This window comes from Euprymna scolopes, chromosome 18 (genome assembly GCF_053919585.1).
Source record: "Euprymna scolopes isolate OS-2025 chromosome 18, ASM5391958v1, whole genome shotgun sequence".
In the NCBI taxonomy this organism is placed as follows: Eukaryota; Metazoa; Mollusca; class Cephalopoda; order Sepiida; family Sepiolidae; genus Euprymna; species Euprymna scolopes.
Window position 1 is genome coordinate 45,560,406 of NC_136499.1, and position 21,676 is coordinate 45,582,081.

The following is a 21,676-nucleotide window of genomic DNA, read 5'->3' on the forward strand; positions in this document are numbered from 1 at the left end:
GCAAAATTTTGTACTAAATGGGCTGCTTTTATAGGAGGGAACCCACATTGACCTGAATGTTTAACAGAAATGCCACAAATAAAGAACTGGCCTTGTGTCTAACTCTGCCCGAATGGGGAGGTTAGTAAATAAAAATAAAAATGTATTTTGTAGCTGATAATTTAAAAATATGTAGAATATCATTGTAACTATTAACAGTAATAGTCCATTTGGAGCTGAAACTTTGTTATTCTTCGCAAGCAATGCATTAAAACCTGACAAGCTTTTCTACCAAAATCTCTCTCTCTTTTGCATTTCCATTCTTTTATAGTTCAATGCCTGCTGAGATTCTCAGGCTCCAACAAATTCAAAGTTTTATGTTGGTTAGTGTTGCAAATTCTTCATCTTAGGACAATAACAAATAATCAAAGGCATTTAGTAAACAGCTGTATTATTGTATATGATGGACTCTCCCATCAATTTCAACGTATGAGCTTCCGCCACAACAACTAAGTTGCTTGGAAATCCACACAGACGATTTGTTTATAGTGGTAAAGTCTTTGTGTAGAACCAACCACACTTTTGGGTATTACTGCTAGTCTTTGCTGGTGCAATGGCGTACACAGGACAAGAGTATACAGTAGACCTCAGGATTTGTATCAGAGTTTCCTTCTCTTAGATGCATCTCTTCCAGTTACCAAAACGTCCCCAGAGACCAACCTGGAAATTTCTACCAATTAGCGCAGTACATACAGCACCTCACGTTCTCAAATTGTCACCCATCTGGTACTGGTTAGGCTCAACGTTGCTTAACTTTGGTTATCTGGCGAGAACCGGTGTGTCAATCTGATTGTGGCGTATTATTTGTATACACGTTACATAATAGTAGTTGAAGAAGTACTAAGTGAATGTAGATTTGATCTATCTCTTTCTTGCAGCCATTGTTATAGTTATGATCTGTATAAATTCTTTGCTTTCTTATTAGCAATTAAAAACAACTGCACCATTATTTGCTCCGGGTTACTTTTGTAGATTTTTTCTTTTTATGTTAGTATTACATAGTAGGTTCCTCTACATGATTGTTTAGTATAGGGCTTTCCTTAAAAGGAAACAGAGTGAGAATTCAAAAAAACATGTCTGGTTTCTTTCAGACTAAAACCTTAGCCATGTTTTACCCTATACTTCCTGTATGTAACGTCACTTTCTTGAACACATTAACTTAATCCTAAACCTAAAATTTCCTGTTCTTACCTAATTTAATCAACCAAGGTGAGGCATAAACTTTATCAAACATTCCCAATCCTTTCATATGATTCTTCATCTCTCAACTGGTAATCATTCCATCTCATTTATCCCTATCCTCGAGTAGCTTTTGGCTGTGATAAATTAATAAAAAATAAAAATAGATAAATTCTGTATCCATTGATTTAAATCTAAATTTTAATTAAAATGTGTGAGGAAACTTTTTAAAGTATATATGAATATATATTTACTTTTTTTTATTTATTTTTTAATTTAAAAATTTTTTTTTTAGATTTTCAATTACTTTATCCAGTGTCTGGATATCACGATAATGAATGCGAAACGAGAAGGAAAGTAAGTATCTTAATGTTTTTCATTGGTTGCTTATTATTACATTTCATTTTTTATTTATCAATGAATTGTTTCATAGAATTTTGAACATTTTCTTAATTGTTTTCTTAACTATATAATTGATGAGTTAAAGGCACGATCCAATAACTACACCATAGTAGAGCTTCCCAGTGCTGCCTGGAAACATCTGTGTACTCCTATCCCTTTGGTTTTTTGTATTATAATTTTCATTAATTTTTAATTTTAATTATTTCAAGGGAAATAACTCTAAAACTGTTTTTAGTTGTGTCCCTTGATCTTTGAATGAAAACACTTTTGTGTAGAAGTGAGATATGTCAGCTTGTCGGGTTTATCGGGGGGGGGGGTATTTACGTCAAGGGGCGGGTACAGGTGATTGTAGTTCATCAGAGCAATCACCATTAAAATACTTGTAGAACAGTGAGAGGGATGCAACATTTCGTCGATGGGATGATGGTTGAAACTTGGATGACAGTTTAGGACCTATCAGGTTGGCGACTCTCTTTTGAACCCTGTCCAGGAGCGAGAGACTAGTAGCAGGTGCACCAACCCAAATGTGACGACAATACTCCATACATGGGCAAATAACGGTCTTGTAGAAGTACAGGATACTTTCAGGCGTAAGTAGCTTTCTAGCACGGTAGAGAGAGCCCACCTTCTTTGCAGCAGCCTTGGCAATGCTCTCAATCTATCTGTTTCAACTCATGTTCCCTGTGAACGTTATGTTGAGGGGTTTAAAAGAAGTACTTTCAGATAATGTATCTTTAGCCATTGCTATTGGTGGTAGAGAAGGTTTCTTGTAGTTATTGAAGGAAACAAGCTTAGTCTTGGCAGCATTGAATGTGACCATCCATTTATGTCTCCATTCTACTACAGATTGGAGGTCTTCCTCTAGTTTTTCTGCCATTTCTTTAGATGTACAATCATTGAGAACAACCTGGATTCTTCTCTTACTTAAAAAGGATTTAGTTATATTAAGTATTCGTCCAGTGACACCGTAAGATCTGATTTTCCTATGAAGACCATTGTGCCATACTCTGTCAAAAGCCTTAGATATATCTAAGGTTACTGCTCTACCCTCCCCTGCTTTGTCCAGTGTATGGTATATATGTTCAGAGATTACATCTCCCTGTACTGTCTGGTCCTGGATATGACCTTAAACTATATCCAGTGGTGAGGCGCCAGCTTGCAGGCTTGAGGGAATGTGGAGCCACCCTTTAATTGCCATTGTTCCCAGGTCCGCTCTGACTCAGAGTGGTAGTACCTGTTAGGGTCCTAACTATGGGTTAAATAGAAACCGACTTGAAAACAACAAATATATTCTATTAAAAAATCTTTCTTCAAAATCTTTGGATTCGGCATTAAATAACCTGAAAAGGCTTGATATGCCGTAAAACAAAAACAACCAACCACCCAATCAACCCTGTACTGTCCAGATTTAATCTTCCTTTGAGGTAATCAGATCTCAGCCTGTCTTTAAGGTACACATTACATTGTATCATTCTCATATCATCTCCATACAATATCACACTTCACACACATGCCTGGTAGACTCTTCCCTTGGTCGACAGGAGTAATACTCTGTGAATTAGTAATAACAAAAGTTCCCTGAACGTAATCCATCTACTTATCATCCTTACAATAGCACTAGTACCAGCTGTTCCCTGTCTTCCAATGGAATCACTAAAACAACAAAACTTCTGGATAACCTCCAATAACCAAATAATTTTCTTTATCCACATCTGAGTTTTCATTCATCTCTATTGTCTTACACTTCTTGCACACAAACTGGTTATTAATCTACTTGTAATTCCACAACTTCAAACTAAGATTTTGTTATAGTGGGACAGGTTATCTCAATATTCCATGAGAATCTTTCACTTAGTGATACAAGCACCAAGTGAAAGATTTATTTTTATTTTTTTTTTTTACACGGTGGTCACCACTTATCAAGGCCCAGAAGCCACTCAGGGATAAGGGTTATTGCAAGTACAGTACGTTAGTGTGTAGATTTAATAAAGTGTCTAGTTAAGGGGGCGGTTCATCAGGAATTTGTTTACGTTGGACTTGAAGACATCCAGGTTGTATTCAGGTGGGAAGCAGGCAAACGGAACAGAGTTCCACAGGCGTGCAGTTCTAAGAAAGAAGCTTTGTTCATGGAATCTACGTTTTAATTTAGGCACAGATAAAGAGTGGGGAAAATTTTTGACAGTGGATTCAGCTAGACGGGTGTTTTTCGTGAAAGATTGGTGAGGGGGGACAAGAGATTGGAGCTCAGACGAGCACCTGCCATGGAAATAACGATAAAACAAGGATAGGCTTGCAACGTCTCTTCTGTTTTAGCAAACTATTAACAGAAACTAAAATTACAATTCCAAGACATATTTTTGTGCCATCTATGAGATATACAATATCAGTTTTAAGTAATGCTAAGATGTGAACAAAACTTTTTCTAAATCGTTAGGATATACTAAAATAATAATAAAAACAGAATATTATTTTTTTTTAGCATAACATCTCTGATATTATTTAAATTTCTATTAAAGTTGGATCTGTGTATATGTCTATAGACCTACATGTACAGGATCCACTCCTAAACTAATTATTTGATCTTTGAACACAGCTGGTAGGTATATGGGTGTATAATGTTGGATATATTTAGTTTAATTTAGTCTTATATAAATGGGTAAAATTCAGATAAAATTTTTATAGTTAGATACCAATTAATTAGTATTCCACAAATTTCACTTTCTTTTGAGTTTTTTTTTTTTAAAGATTTCAGGGGTAATATATACATATGGACACAACCTTCCATTTGAACATTTAAATGTTTCAGATTTGTATTAAATTTGATCTATAATCATGAGATACAAATTAAGCAAGATTCCTTGAATTTCGTGAGACCCCTTTAAGTTTAAAATTAATTTTCTAGAATCAAAATCGTTTGATGGATTTTGATCAAAATTAGAATAAGGATGATAAACATAAAATTAAGTATCATTAGATGTTTATATTAAGAGAGTCATGAAAAGTAATACAAAACAGTTCAATCCTGGGACTGGTATTTATTTAGTATATATATATATATATATATATATATATATATATATATATATATATTGAGTAATATAACGTTATTGCGTTTTTTTTTTTCCTTTTTTTTTTTTTTTTGCCCCCATACCTAACGCAATGTTATCTGTACATAATCTCGATTCCCATTCGTGTCTTCCTCTTTTTTTTTTTTTTTTTTCGCTTAAATCCCTCGATACAGCTTTGATAAAGCGAGGGCGAAACCAGTCAGCTGACTCCCCAATTTTTTTTTTCCCTTTTTATTCTCTTCGCCCTGTTAATTTTATTTTAAACGTGGATTTTATTTTAACACTTTAATCATGAATTTTCATCTTCCCTTCATGATTGCAATATATATAAATATATATATATATATATATATATATATATATATATATATATATAATCATTAGTAAACAGTTCCAATACCACAATATATTTATTCAACATTCAAATTTTAAGAAGAGAGAAATTGCCATGACTGGCAATTTCTTTCTCCTCAAAATTTGAAAAGGTCTAGTACCTTTTTAATTCTTGCACTTTAATTTTGCTTGCTTGATGATATCTAATATGATTGAAACAGTCTGCACATCGCAGCAAGATATGACTATATTTACATAAAGAATAATATATATATATATATATATATATATATATATATATATATATATATATATTAAAATCATATTTGCTAGAGTGTTACTGAATATTTGTAAATTTGGATCAACTTTGGTTTATAATATTTCAGATACAATGAAGGATTGCTGGACATTACAGCTAGTTCAGTGGAAATGATTGGAGAACCTAAGGAAGTATTTAAAGACCTTACCAATGGAAATACTGTCACAAAGTGAGTCCTGAATTGTGTTTGGATTGTGTGACTTCTTGTATTTTTAATGAAACAGAGAAGATGACACGAAAATAACATCCTTGTATTTAAAATTAAGTTAAATCTCTTTGCTTTATCAGAAAGTGAGTTCCAAATTGTGTTATATTTTTCTCAATGAACAGTTGTAAACTGGTGGTCGACTAACCAAAAATATCATTAGGCACAAGAGTATTGTTTTATTTAAAAAAAAAAAAAAAAAAGAATTCTACAAAGTGAATTCTTTCTGACAACAGAAATGAAAAGAAAAATTTGTGTTATGTAGAAACCATTATAATTAAACCTAGGCAATTATAAACCATTATAATTAAACCTAGACAATTATAGAATTATAATTAAACCTAAACAATTATAATTAAACTAAACCAATTATAATTAATCCTAAACAATTAAATAATTATAATTAAACCTAAACAATTATAAAATTATAATCAAACTAAACCAATTATAATTAAACCTAAAATGTTTTCTTATAAGTAAAATTTATATTTTGGTGGCTTTATTTATGTTTAGTCTTTTCTGTAATTTTTCTCTCTATAATTGAGATATCATTATTGTTATTCTTTGTAAAATCGTAAATAAATATACATGATTTTCTTAATGTTAATTAACTATATATAAAATTGTATTTCTTTTTGAACAATTATTTTTTAATTTAAAATTTTAAGTTTAAACATCAAGTAATTTATTTGCAAAGAAATATTTGTTTCTTTGATATGAAATAAACATTAATTAATTAGTTGATCCATGTAACATTTTTGATGGTCTACAGAAAAATTGAGAGATTATTTAAATTGAAAAAAAAAAAATGATCAACAAAATATATTATGAATGTTATATATATATATTAAAAACTTTATATCGATTGTTGTTGTATTTATCCATCTCTGGTTGAGTTGGTTTCTTTCTTCATCTGTACTACATGGCTACTCATTCATGGCAGTCCTGAACAAGGTCACATGAGGTAGCTAACAAATGATGCTTTACTGTGAATTTGAAAACTCAGCCAAGTTTTCTTTGATGATTGTCTCAGATGTCTACCAATATGCTTGCGAAATCCAGTCAGAGAGATACGGAGGATCACATCGCAAATTCTTCCTTTGAGTAACAAGCTGCATGCCAAAAACCATTAAAATTGTTTTAGCAGAAAACAGCATTTAAGACACAGTTGACTTGTTAGCAATGAAAAATGTGCTTGAGGCAGTCATTGTAAAAAACATGTATTCCCAAAATAAACGCAAATGGGATACCATCTAGTGATGGTATAAGCTAACATGACTTACAAAATCGCACTCAATACTTGATAACTAGTCATGGTTTGCTAGCATAATTTTTGATGGAATGAATATGAATATATTGCGGATTCCTTCACACAAGGATATGATTGGCTTGTGTAGGCCATAAATATGAATGGGTATAGCAGCCTGGGAAAGATGTCGAAAACATACCCTGACAAACTAAAGCTTAATCATATTATCACTTATGATTATGAACAATCATACATTAAAGTGACTTACTAGATTGCATTAATTGATTACTATAGCCAAGAACACTCAACTACATACAACAAATATATACCATTTCGAAACATCAATTTTATACAAACATGGTATAACTATGGAAAAACAGATAGAATGCAATTTTATAATAGTGAAATATGGATTATAGCAACGTGGAAAATGTTGCTATAAGTATCAACTTTCAGTTTGTGTGCTGCCAAACATTGCAGCCATGAAATCATAAGCAAAGCTGAGAATCAGAACCAAAGCACAGGTAGTTAAGGAGGAGGAAGGGTAATGGAATGAAATGAATTCTGATTAAATTTTGACTATTACTTAATTGAATAATTACTTTCATTTAGAAATTCATTATTACGATTTGATGTTGATTTCTCTAGTCTTCTTTAAAAAATTGTTATCAAACAAAATTCAAACTGCCATGCAAAACAAGGAAGAAATAATAGTTATATGTGTAAAAATATTGAAATAGTCGTATATCTATTTTTGGTTTACCCAGTCATGATTCCAACATCAAAAGTTGACCACCTGTTAACCTGAGAGCTCAGTCAAGTCCCCCTTGGAGGTTGCTGTCCAGATTCTTAGCTCTCTATTGATGCACTTGCATCACCCAGATAGAGAGGTAAGGAGGATTATGTCACAAATTAATTCTTCATCTGGACCATTAAAGATGTCACTGCAGCAACAGAGATTTCAGGTTGAAGTGTTGTCAGAAAACAGCAGTTGAGAAACGGTTGAACCACAGTTGGATCACTGGAAGAGCATATGAAACTAACTGGATCGCTATAGTATGTTGATGTTGATGGCTTAGAAAAAGAAAACAAGAACAACATTTGCTGCCTTTGTCAATCATTTGTGAATACAACTCAAAACAACCTTGATGCTATTGCGTATCGGATTAAATGCAAAGACTTCGCAGAAAACAAATATCTTAGTTCTTCGTATGTGAAAAATAAGTTTAAATCTTTGACTTCTATTTGAAATGAGAATTGAAAGGTTAACTTACATATGGTTCTTCACAAAATTTATATTTTTAGATTGTGCGTATTGAAGATTGACCGAGGAATGACCTGGGATGAAGCGCTAAATCTGTTTGAAGGTCATTCGGCAAAGAACGATGGATTTTACTTGTCCAAGGGTAAACCTTTTGGTCGAAAACTTTGTCTTCTGGCGCTGACAAATGAAAACTCCAAATACCTTTTTAAAATCGCCAGGTTTGTTTACACTAATTTTTTCTACTACTATTTTTATTTACTTTCTGTTGCTTTTCTAATAAATGTCTGTGTATAGTTTTAGGTACATTAAAAGAAAATGACCCATTGGACCATCCATTGAGCTTGGGTTAGATTGTTTGAATCAGGAAAAAGTGGATTTACAAAGCTAGTTGAATATAAAATAATTAAAGAATAAGATCCATGATGAGTCTCTTTCTGCTCACTATATTTCTCCCTCTTTTTGCAGTTACATGTTGAATGTTGAATCATATTATTACTCGTGGTGATATTCCCTTTTGTTTATAATGGACTCTTTTAAATATTTGGTTCTTTCCTTTTTTTTATTAACTTTGACTATTAATATTTAGAGAGAAAGAGATGGAAACGAGAGTCATAGATACCATATTAAGTAAGAGTGAGAAAATCAAACAACATGTAGTGATCTAGAAATTTAATAGTGAGGCAGATTGCTGAAACAATCTTTCATTTGGTACTTGTATCACTAAGTGAAAGATTCTTATGGAATACTGGGATAACCTGCCCCATTATAATACTATATAAGAAATACATCATTTGGTTAGTCTATTGCAAATTTTGGCTAATTGACGCTTTTTTTTTTTTTTTTTTTTTTTTAAGACATAATTTAATCCCGTCCCAAAACTAATAAATATTTTAATATTTCTTTCATTTTACTCACCCACTACCTCTTCCATTCTTTACTTATTTAAATTTGTTTCAGCAAAATATTTCTATTACATCATTCCTATATGAGTGAACATCCTCTGCTTTAATCAGTGAAGAACACAATAACTACATAGCAATTTCTACGTTGACATAGTTAGTAGGGCATATGTGATCCTCTTTTATGAATGACTTGTAAAAGACGTTGGTCCACAGAATTAGTCAAATTTGTGATTTCGTCAACAGTTATTCCCCGTGAGAGCATCCCACAACTCATCTTTGCTCTTAAATTGGTGTCCACTTGCATAGAGGTGTCGCTTCATGATACTCCAAAGGTTCTCAATTGGGTTCAAATCTGGTGAATTTGCAGGCCACTTCATCTTCTGTAGCCCAGAGAACCCCAGTAGTTTCAAATACTCTTTGCTTTTGTTTGCTGCATGCGAGGGAGCATTATCCTGCATAAAAATAATGGTTCTTCTGAACGTCAACCTTTGCTTCAGTCATGGTTCAAAGTGCTCCTTCAGAAAAGCTATGTAAGCATTTGACGGCATTTTTACGCCCTCTGGGACTCTCTATGGGCCAACTAAAGTACCTTTGATGATCCCAGCCCAAATCATTATCCCACCACCACCTTGTTGGTGCCTAAAATGCTGATGACCATCAAGAGTGATACGCACTTCATCCGTGAACAAAATTTTGGAAAAATCCGTTTTCATGTTGTCCTCTGCCCATTTCAATCGGTTTTGTATGTGATGTTGCTTTAATGGAGACTTTGTCACAGGCTTAACAGAACTTGCCACTTCTTTCAGAAGGTGACGTCGAGTACGTTTTGAGACATTCTTCAATCCGGCTTGGTCAAAGACTTCTCAACTTGTCTGCCCAGTGTTCTTAACAACTTCACGTTTAATTTGGAGTAGAGAACGGCATGAAACAACTCTAGATTTACCTTTATCAGCTCTCTTATGTACCTTTGTAGCATCAAAGTTCTTCACAGTTTGATGGTACCTTCTTATCATTTTCGATATTTCGAGGGTAGTTTTACCTTTTGCTAGCTGTTCTGTAATAGTACATTTTTCAGAACTACTGAAACCACCCTTATGACCCATTTTATAGATGAAACAAACTGCCTTGTTAATAATTTGACATACCTCAAATACCGTGGATTCAGCAATTACGATCGCAAGTAGTTTACGTTGCGCAGAACAATACGAAAATTTCACAGTATGCGCAGCTCAGCATTGCCAACATTTCCAAAGCTTTTGATACGAAACTACCGGTAAGTTTCTGAAACTGGTAAAAAATGTTATCTCGTTAATAATTTGACACGCAGTGTATATATCCCAATGATTCTCTACAGAAATGAAACATGGAAGCCTCTGTTGCTTACTTAACATAAAAATATTTTCATAACTTACTTTCTCTCTTTATTATTATTATTATTTCATGTATCTGTATAAAATGTTCTAAGATTTATGTATTGATTTTCAGTGTTTACTTCAACAGTGCTCAATATGTGAGTAGAGCTTGCTAGTAAGTTATGAGAAATCATCCGAACCATTGTTTGAGAAAAGTTCTGCCAGTGACTAATGGAAACATTAACTCGTGGGAGGGAATAACAAAGAATTTGATTAATTAGTTAGCTAGAGTAAACACTGCATCTATACATAAAAACACAAATTCCATGCATTTTACCCTGACGATTCCCTACGGTAACAAAACATGGACACCTCTGTGTAACTTAATTACCATAAATATATTTTGATTAACTTATACATTTCTGTGGAAATATAATTTTTTCAATTATATTTCATCCTTTTTTTTTTTATATACTAATCCTTAATTTATGAAGCTCAATGTAATTACAGAGCATATAACTAACAAATTGATAAAATACTAAATAGAATATTTTTTAGTGGTGCATATCAAAATGAATACAATTTATTAATACGAATATTTAAATTTCAGTGACTTTACTTGAAAATTAAAAATGGCATAATAAAAGATAAAATAATAAGTAATTGCAACTTCTTTTCCAATTTTCGGATTTTGTAGTCATGACCAAATGCATCTTATTTTCTTTTGATGGATTTTAGGTAATTGCTGTTTCTTCTGATGAATTAAGGGTAAAATAGATTCATTGATTGATAATTAAATGAATGATTTTGCGCCACAAAACAGTTATTATCAGGAATTATAAATATTAGTGTAATTAAAGGAATAAATTATAAGATGGTCAACATCATAAAATTTGGAATATAGACTTTTATCATTTGCTACATATATATATATATATATATATATATATATATATATATATATATATTGTGCTCTTTAATATAGAGTGAAGGATATACCAACATATTGTGTTAAAATTTTTTTATTTTTCCTTCAAACAACTTTTGAACTCTTCTCCTTATCCTGGTAATGAATATGTTTCGGCTGTTTTACTTTGTATAATTTTTAGGTGTTTTTTTTTTTTCTTTTCTTTATACGAAGCCAGAGTATACACTGTTTACCATAAGTAACTGTATGATATTTTTTTTCCAACATAATTGTTTTAACCTTGCAAGCCGGTAATGATCAAAGCAAACTCGGTGGTATATATAAGAAAAAGTGTATTAGCAAGAGTACAGGGTAGAACGATTAATTTGTCGCCCTAAAGAAAACAACGCTACAGCTTTATTTTCAAACTTTTATTGAAAAAAATGATGTAGTAGAGCTGATATCTATTCAATGTAGCCACCTTCAGCCTCAATACGGGTCCGGAACTGGGAGCATGCCCTTTCCACAAGTGCTGGCGGGAACTCGCCATCTATTTGCCGGATGGTGGTGATCAGGCTGGCTTTAGTGTTGTGGGAGGTCATGTTAGTGATGTTGTCGACATAGACCAAACAAAGTAGTTCAGCGGGTTCAGGTTGGGGAAGGAGGCGAGTCAGTGAGGGAAGGGTACAAAGTCGTAGCACTCCTTCTGAAGCCAAGCCTTGGTGTCTTTGGAGTTGTGGGCCGGCACCAAGTCCTGCTGCCACACCCAAGGTCTACCTGATTGCACCAGAGGATCACCACACTCTTCAGCACATCCAGGTACACTTTGGTGTTGACTTTCAAAGTGACTTCAAAGTTGTGAGATGGCATGATGTGGCCCTTACTTGAAAGCACACCAAAGACCATAACTATGGCCAGAAACTTTGTTGAACTGTGCCCTCAAGCATTGAACTGTCCGGATTTGAATTTTGAGAGTGCTGGCAATGGTCCTGTTGTCATAACTTACATCGGTATAGAACATGAGTTATATAACGAAGCATCTCCAATCTCGCTTGTTGAATATTGTGTCACTTTCGGACATGATAGAAGGCTCCTATAGCTCTTGGGATTTGTACACAACTGGCCAAGTAGTAGATGGTCTGCAACAAAAAAAGAAAACTGGTTTTCATCAAACGGAAATGGAATCATGTCATCTTTTCTAAGGTGACAATTTTCTTGTTCCACCCTGTATGTTACAGCAGTAACAAAACACTACCCAATAACATGATAAATGCAAGTATATTTATAGTTTCTGGGTTAGTCCATTATTACTAAAATGAGTATATCAGTTTATCTCATGACAATAAATGTAAGATGGAAGAAATATGCAAATGTAATATAAAAACTAACAGAGAATACGCATCCGTTTTTTTATAACATATTAAACATAAGGTTTATTAAAAGCTCCATTTTCTCGCTATGGAGCTCAGTGCATTTTGCTAATCTTTTAGGACTGACTGGTATACTTTGACACCCAGCTTGAACTGCACTTGAACAAGGGCAGCTCGGGTTTGTTTAGTTCGATGATGCTATGAAAATATATGGTTTTTAATTTCGACTCACAGTAACATGGAAGAAATGCTTAAGTATGAAAAGAGTTACAAGCAAAAGAAAATAAACAGTTACTTAAAGAAGAACCTGCGCAATGGCTGAAAAAGTTGTGAAATGTCAGTCACCAAAATGAAAATTCCTGAAAAATGTCAAATAATCATCATCAACACATCGTATAAATCCCAAGATTTTATTGTTGGCATTGGTTTCCCCAATATTTTTCTACTCGGAATTCTTTCTAGAAAGACATTAGGGGATTATGAGAGGGACCATGTGAAGGTTGCCAACATCCTAAGTGAAAGTGAGTTTTGTGGAATAAATTTGATTTGAACTTGGGACACCCATGTTGTCAGTCCGTGTCGTTAACCACTTCACCACCCATGCAAATAATGCCTCGTGTAAAAAAATGTTGCCAACTTTTTATATTTATTTCAGGCCAAACACAGGAGTTTCCCTCATTGAAATGGAGAAATCGGATTTACAAGCGAAATACACCAAGATCAGCCTCACTGAAGCCAGTAAGTCAATTTTATATCTATATATTAATACCATAGTACTTTTAACGGTTTCCTGATTATAAATTATTTGATCGGGAGATCCTATTTATTATGAACATTAAATTAATATGTAGATACGCTAATTTAATGTTTGTTGTATCTTATCACCTTCTATCCTCCTTTTTAATAAATAGGATCTCCCGATCACCAAGACACAATGTCAAAAAAAAAAAGAAAAAGATTTTAAATTAAAAACATGACGTTGCTTTTGGGTCATACATGAAACTAAACTATACCTCCTTGGTCTTCTGGAGATGATATTCTGGGATTTCTGTTCATGCTGGGTGTTCATACAATGAAAATATGTCACAGACTCCTATAAGGATATTGAAAATAAACCGTAATAACCAGATATATATTGTGACAAACCAGATTACTTAGATAAATACTTTTACAGTTTTAACAAAAGAGCTACAATAATATCGTGTGGTCTCTGTTCACACTGTACGTCCACAGAATGCCCAGCAGCAATGTATTAAATATGAAAGATACCACTGTGGAATTTCCACAGGTCCCGCTAGTTTATATTATTTTTTTTACTTAGTTTTGGTCTTTAACTATCTTGTTTATTAAATCACCCCCCCCAAAAAAAAGAAAACAACAAAAACCAAAATTACTCTGACAAACACTGCACTTATAATCCCTCAATGTGAATACCCCTGACAAACTCGTTTATCAGCAAAATCCCACCTCTTCACTGTAGAAGTCCTCAGATGCTGGAAAACTTTCTATTTGGACCGTTTACCTTTGGGATTCCCTCTCTACTCCTTGTTTCCCCCATTATACCAACATGCAAAGTTTAAGCATAATCTGAATAAAATATATGTATATGAGCAGGTTTGGTTGAATACCACAAGGTTTTATCATTTTTTAATTTTCTTGGTGAAATTCTTGGCATTGTGAGTAAGCGTTCTAGTTTCAGGTGGTAATTTGTATAAAATGATTCTGAATGTTTGGATTTTAGTCATCTCTCCAAAGCATTTGAGAAAATTATAAAAATAAAACAAAGAAAATGGCAACAAAGCCTCTAAAACAAAAAAAAAACTACTGATAATAATCACAAATATCAAAAACGCTAGAAAGATGGTTGAAATATCAACACTCGGAGCCATATTATATAACACTATTACCTGAAACCGAAAAGTTTGCTTGACGTGTTGAGAATATTACCTAGAAAATTAAAACTACAAAACTGACTGACATTTAACCAAACCTGCTTAATTAATGACTTGCTGCCTATATACGTGTATATATATATATCTATATATCTATAAAAGTGAACGTGTGTGTGTAACTTTGTCAATTTTAAGTCTAAAGACTCAAAGTTTGATATATAGTGTACTGAGATTTGGGAAAATCTTTGTGACGGTTTTCGGCCAGAAATTTGGCTATTAAAGGGTCAAAGTTCAACGATTTGACTTTTGAGAACTCTACCAAACTCCCCTGACAATTTTGGGTCTAAACACTTGAAATTTTAGATATAGGTTCCTTGGACATGGATCTAACTTAACTTGATTTGAGCCCAAAACAATAAATTTTAAGGGGTCATAATAGGAGTCAAAGTTTAAAAAAATTTGACCTCTGCGGTCTCTACCAAATTACTCAGACAATTTCTATTCTAAACATTTGAAATTTTACATAAAGGGTATTCAGAGATAGGGCAAGCTTTTCATTGGTTTGGGTTTAAAATCTTTAGTTACCAATATATAAATGTACGTATGTATGTATGTTTGCATGTGTGCCTAAAACTTTCGACAAAGGCGACGGATTTTACCAAGATCAGTATCATTTTAAAGTTCGACCTTTCATACGACAAATACCGAAAAATTGCCTAAAAACATTAATATCTTCACTTTTCTAGGGGGGGGGGTCGCTTTTTTCGTCGATATTTTTAAAAGTTATCCTCTCCTTTTGATTGTCTAGCCTTAATTTAAACATAAGTCACTTCAGGTCACTTCAGGTTTGGCAGTGGTTGTAAACGCGAAGACATCAGGTTTTTTCCTGTTCTTTTCCTCCTTCGCTGTATGGGTTCGAACCTGCCTACTATCACTTTTTTTTTTTGCTCAACATACACATCTAAACACCCGGGCAACGCCGGGCTGAAATGCTAGTATATATATATACACACACACACACAAACACATATACAAACATACACACACACGCACATATATATATATATATATATATGAATGTATGTGTGTGTGTATAAACCAAGTTATGTATTCATCAACGTTTCCTTTTTTATTGCGAGACTTCCTCTGGATGAATGAGATTAAGAAAACGAAACAGTACAAATATTTGAAAATCTATTTTTAATGACGTGTGTATACATATATATATATATATATATATATATTTATTTATTTACCATAATTTCTGAATTCATCTAATTCCATACTACATAATTATAATTTTTATTTAAAAAATATTTTCGTTTATTTTTGTGAAGACACTGAAATTCCCCCAAAATAATGTTGCCACTGTATATATGATGGTTAACGCTTTCCTCAAAGATTCAGAAATAGGCTACACACACTTGAGATAGTAACAGAAGCAAAACACTATTTTAGTTTATCTAAATTTGATTCAATCTAATGTAGCATTGTAGCTGACTAAGTTTTATTCTGACAAGACAATTTTTGTTGGCAATAAATTAGTGTACTTCACTACAATTTACTTTTAAATACTACTTAATCTGGTTCAACAGATTGCTAATATGGAGACATTCTTATATAAACATATAAAAACAATTAAAAATAATCATCTAAAGAGAATAACTCTTATTCATTTAGTAAAAGTTAGAATTCTTATTTTTTTTATTTTTCGATATTGAACCTAACAAAAGAAAAAGTTGTTATATAACATAGAATTTTACAAAATTTGCAAAACAAGTAGAAAGTAATGGATCCTGAGCAATACCGGGCAGATGCAGATAATGTAACTTAAATTTAGCAACCTCAATGGTTCAACAATAATATTTTTTACTCACTGAGGAAAACAGTTTTTCTGTTATTTTTCATTAGACATATTAAGTGGAAAGACAGTGTTGTTTGTCTAGTCTGTCAAAGAAATGGTGACCATAACATTATAAAGCTGATAGGTGTTGTATACCTGGGGATAATTGATGAATCCAATAAAAAAAAAAAATGGCTTCCTTCAGTCTTCTTCAGTCTTCAGTCAATGGATACCCACTGTAAGGGTGCCTACGCATGAAATTTTTGTGGCAAGAGTTGCGCAATCTCTAACCGCACCTCTCCTGAGTCGACATTGTTGAATACTAGTAGCAAGTGGAGGTTCAGGATGACTGGAAACAATGCCGAGATAAGTGGAAAGCACATACAGCGCCTAGAATTCCCAAATGGTCACACATTTGTTACTAACTAGGCTCAACGTTGCTTAACTTCGGTGATCTGACGAGAATTGGTGTGTCAATGTGATTGTGCTGTGTATTGGATGAATCCAATACAGGCTTTTTAATAGCATGGGTTGTGTGTGATGGATTTAACTGTCAAGATATCTATTGTGGATTCTAAGGTAAAAAAAAAGATAATGTAGCTAGTATAGTTAAAGACTATGAAGTGCATTTCAATGATCAAGTCTAACTTTTTACACTACTGACTGCAAACATTCTTAGAATTAAGATTTAATTATTCTGTGTTGAATATTGGCTATCAGTATGTATTGATAGAACTACTTGTCATTGATACCTCAAAGAAAATCTTATTTTCATTATAACTAAACAAAACTTTGTGGTCACATCTTTGCAGAACAAAAACAATGGTACCAAATTAATCTTGGTAGCTCAATTAGTCACTGAGTTATGACCGTTCAAATTTTGTTGGAAATTGCAAAATTTGCTGTCTTGTGTGCAGTTGGTTCAGCATATAACTAAAACTGCAGACTTTGCAGAACAAGGAAAGCAATCCTTACATATCTAATGTCATCTTGTGGTAAATGAAAATTATAATAGAAAACAGTAATTATTAGATCAAACCAGCCTGGTAAAAATCTCTTACCTCTTAAAAAACATGTTCATATAAAGATTCATTTCAACAGCTAACACATTGAATCGTTATAATATAATTCATAGTAAATTAGAAATTTTTTGCTACTTTTTCTTTTCATAGTAAATAAAAAACCTTCGAATTTGAACCATGTAAAAACAGATGGCAACACAATTTGATAAAATGGCAAAGATTTGTTTTAATATTTCATTTATTAAAGTTTTTGCACTTAAACGTTTTTTGTAAAAGACAACTTGAAACCTTATACTTAACTCCTCATATTGGTGAGTAGACCTTTTTCTTTAAGATGCACGAAGATAGACAATATTGCACTCACCAAATTTGAAAAACATCAGCATTAAAAATAAATCATTCATCATCGAAAATAATAATCTAACTTAAAGTAGCACAGTAAAAAAAAAAAAAAAACTATTAATAACACAATAGAAATAATTATGCATTTATAAAGCGAAAATTTTACATTTTGTTTACATCCACATTTTATCAAAATAATCTCTATAATAAACAAGATATGAAATAAAAGGTAATTTCACTATATTTACCTGTTTTTCGCTCTCTAAACTAGGCTTGTTTTTCATTTTACACCTGCACACATCTGGCACAAGGCCATAGCCTCTGAGTATTCTTCTCAGTATAGTGATTGTCTACTACAAAGAAATGGAAACTGCCTTCAAATCAAAATGTTGTTACTTTACTTTGCTATCCAGTGTTGGTTCGATAATCTTGCTACATCTACAAGAAGTTACACCAATAGAGAAACAATTGATACAGCTATATCAAACATATGTGCTCGATTCAGTTTATTCATTTGAAAAGAACCTGAAATGAATTCAGCACCATTATTATATTTGGTTGATGTTTATATGCGTTAAACCACTTTAAGAAATGAACTTCCAAAAAAGAGAGAGGTTGAGAGCGAGAGATAATTGTTAAGTGCAACGTTTGTTAACTCACATAATTAATTTTAACCGGAACTTTTGTTTTTGTTTTCCTATGACATCACTTCCTCTTTTTTGTATCCGTACTTCTGCTTTCACGTTTTTGATTCCCAGTTACTGTTGACCTTTTCATCGCTGTAATATTTTCTGTCACCTCCCATATTTTATCTGCCATTGTATGTACTAGCTAATATTCATATAGACATAAGCAGTATCATTCTCATATTTCTCTTCATGCAATACATGTCTTCAAATCCTTATTGACCAGATTTCATTTCTATACATCATCACACTGTGCACACATGCCTGATAGATTCTTGTTTTTGTTAACAGTTGAAATGCTCTGCTGGTTAGTAATGGCCATAATTTCCTGGACTTACACCATCCACTCCTAACTGTAGCAATCACACTAGCACATGTGCTTTAATAATATCACCAAGGTAACAAAACTTTCTGAATAACCTTAATCTGTGTGAAGCTGCATTTGTGGGCTGTGGGAAATACGGAGTTGCCCCTCAGTTACGATTGCTCCCAAGTCCACTTTGGTCCAGAGTGATAATATCCGTTGGAGCATATTTCACTTCTGAATTTAATATTCCCTTGACACTTTATCCTTTAGAGGAAGACAGTTTAACTTGCCTAGGGTGAATACAGTACAGCAACAACTGATCTTGTAACATATTGAGATATAATCAATTTGATTTTTTGTTTTGTTGTTTGGTGATGTCTATACACGTAAACTTTATCTTAATTTTGTTTTCGTTAAGTTGTTTTTGTCTAGGAAATTGGTCACAGATTTTCTAGCCCAGACTAAACTTTCGTATCACAAACATATGTAGTTTTAGCTCAGGCTAACCTTTTTTATTGCAAACATAATGGTATAAAGATTATTGTATTACATTAAAACTATTAATGAAAAGATTGCATCTTTACAACATTGTGTAATGATTACACATGAAAGCATGTTTTTAGATATGAATGTTGGTTTTTGTAAAACTGACCATGTCCGTTGGTCTTGTCCACTTTAATCAGTATTAGATGAATAAAAGATTCCATTGAAAAAAATGTTTCAAGGGAAATAACTCTTTGTACCCTAAAGTTATCTTCCTTGCAAAAGATACTTTTTAAGAATCATTGATTGGCCAGAGTTATCTGCCCTTGCATTTTAATAATAGAGGAATCGTTTTTATCCATTTATTTCTTTATATTTGTGTCCATTTTAAACATTATTTTTTACAATTCTCATTATTTGCGTTCTATTACATAGATTAAATTTATTAACCCGTTTATTTATTTATTTATTTTTAATAATTGTTGTGTGTTTTAATTACTATTTTCGAAATATAGAAGAATACTTTTTTCACTAGTTTATTTCTGTATTGTGTTCAAAATTCCAGAATGAAAAGGAAAGCAATTAATTTTACTCCTAGCTTCCGTTTTTAACCTTAATCGTGAAAGTCGTTCCATTAAGTGGCTACTGTTGCTTGTCTTTCTTTCTTTCTAATACAACTAAATTGAAATAAAACAGTCATTTTATTTTATTAAAAAAAAAAAGCATCTTTTCTTCTGTGTTTGTCCTACACAACTGGATTTTTCTCTCTCAGTCAGAGGTTTTGTCAGGATGAAATTCGGCCATCTTGAAATTTTGGTGTAGGGTATACAACCGATATTTTTTTTTTTTTTTTTTTTCAGCTGTTCTCTCAGAACCTTTCCCAGTACCTTCATCCTAATCCTTTCCAGATAAACTGCTTTTCCAGATCTTTCGATTTTTTGTTTTAATAATATTTGATCAATTTGTTATACATCTTTAACAATTATAAAATAAAAAAAACAACTTTTCCAACCACCAATTGCCATAGCTTATAATACCCTACTTGAAGGTCTAACATTCAAACTCCTCGGCCAAACATTCACAGGTAACATCCCAAACTAAAATAATATTACTAACGATAACCCAAAACGTGTGAAAGGTGTTAGTTAGGCATCCAAAAAATCTCTACCCTGATTAAAAAATGTTACTTCCTTTGAGCTCTTTAGGATTGCCATAAGTACCTATTTTGCATAATCGTGCACTTCCGACTCAGAATCACTATTTTGCATAATCGTGCACTTCCGACTCAGAATCACTATTTTGCATAATCGTGCACTTCCGACTCAGAATCACTATTTTGCATAATCGTGCACTTCCGACTCAGAATCACTATTTTGCATAATCGTGCACTTCCGACTCAGAATCACTATTTTGCATAATCGTGCACTTCCGACTCAGAATCGCTATTTTGCATAATCGTGCACTTCCGACTCAGAATCGCTATTTTGCATAATCGTGCACTTCCGACTCAGAATCACTATTTTGCATAATCGTGCACTTCCGACTCAGAATCATAATTTCAGGTTTGTTCTTGCGTGCATCTATTGTTTCTTTGCAGTAGGTGCATGCAAGACATGACCGCATATTCTCCAGTCTATCTGCACCATCACCACAATATTGTATTTCTATTTTTCTGGATGTTAAGCATGAACACAGACTCCATGATAATGTTGTATCTCGTTTGGATAATTAGTTTTAGAATGAGATTAATGTAGTTTGCTTGAAGCATTGTGCATAGTGTGAAAGGAGTTTTGTTTGAAGGCTATATCAATGCGGTTCGTCGGAAACACCGAGTTAGTATATAAAAGAATAATGTCAATATTAGCAGTAATTTTCAATTATATATATATTTTTTTAAACTCACGTTCACTCCTAACAAGGCATATCGTCACTTGGACGTAAAGGGCTACGATCATGCCTGGAAAAGATTAACAAGATGTTGATTTACATTTAAACTTCTGAATATCAGTACAGTTAGGGAAGCAAGTAGCAGGAAAGGAATTCCAAAGTCTAGTTCAGGGGTTCTCAACCGGGGTCCACATGGGCCCTAGGAGTCCATGGAATATTTCTGGGGGTCCACAGAATTATTATTATTACTTATTATCATTATTATCATAATTATTATAGTTGTTGAAGAATACTTTATTTGCATTAAATTAGCTTTCATTTAAAAATAAAGCTTAATTATATAATATTTCTTTGATTATTAAAACCTTAAAATTTATATTAGTGAAAAATAGAAGATTGTCTTATGACCAATAGTTATGAAGGGGTCCACCAAGATAAAAAAAAAAGGGAAAAGGGGTCCATGAGTAAAAAAAAACAAACTTTCTAGCATTTAGGAACCTCGAGTAAAGGGGTGAGATTTTGTTGCTATACGGGTTTGTCAGGGATATGTACGCCGAGGGGGCACAAGTGCAATGAGTGCATCAGAACACTAAAATATCTGTAAAACAAGCACAGAGATGCAACA

At 32.8% G+C, this 21,676-nt stretch overlaps 1 protein-coding gene across 2 annotated transcripts in view; it reads left to right on the forward strand.

Moving 5' to 3' along the window:
- Positions 1-21,676, forward strand: part of LOC145297611 (uncharacterized) — a 346,611-nt gene that overhangs the window by 144,068 nt on the left and 180,867 nt on the right. For both annotated transcript variants that reach the window (XM_080143676.1, XM_080143675.1), the window contains exons 26-29: positions 1,514-1,575; positions 5,408-5,509; positions 8,100-8,276; positions 13,245-13,327. In XM_080143676.1, coding sequence (XP_079999802.1) covers positions 1,514-1,575; positions 5,408-5,509; positions 8,100-8,276; positions 13,245-13,327 — 424 coding nt within the window. The remainder of the gene's footprint in view (positions 1-1,513; positions 1,576-5,407; positions 5,510-8,099; positions 8,277-13,244; positions 13,328-21,676) is intronic.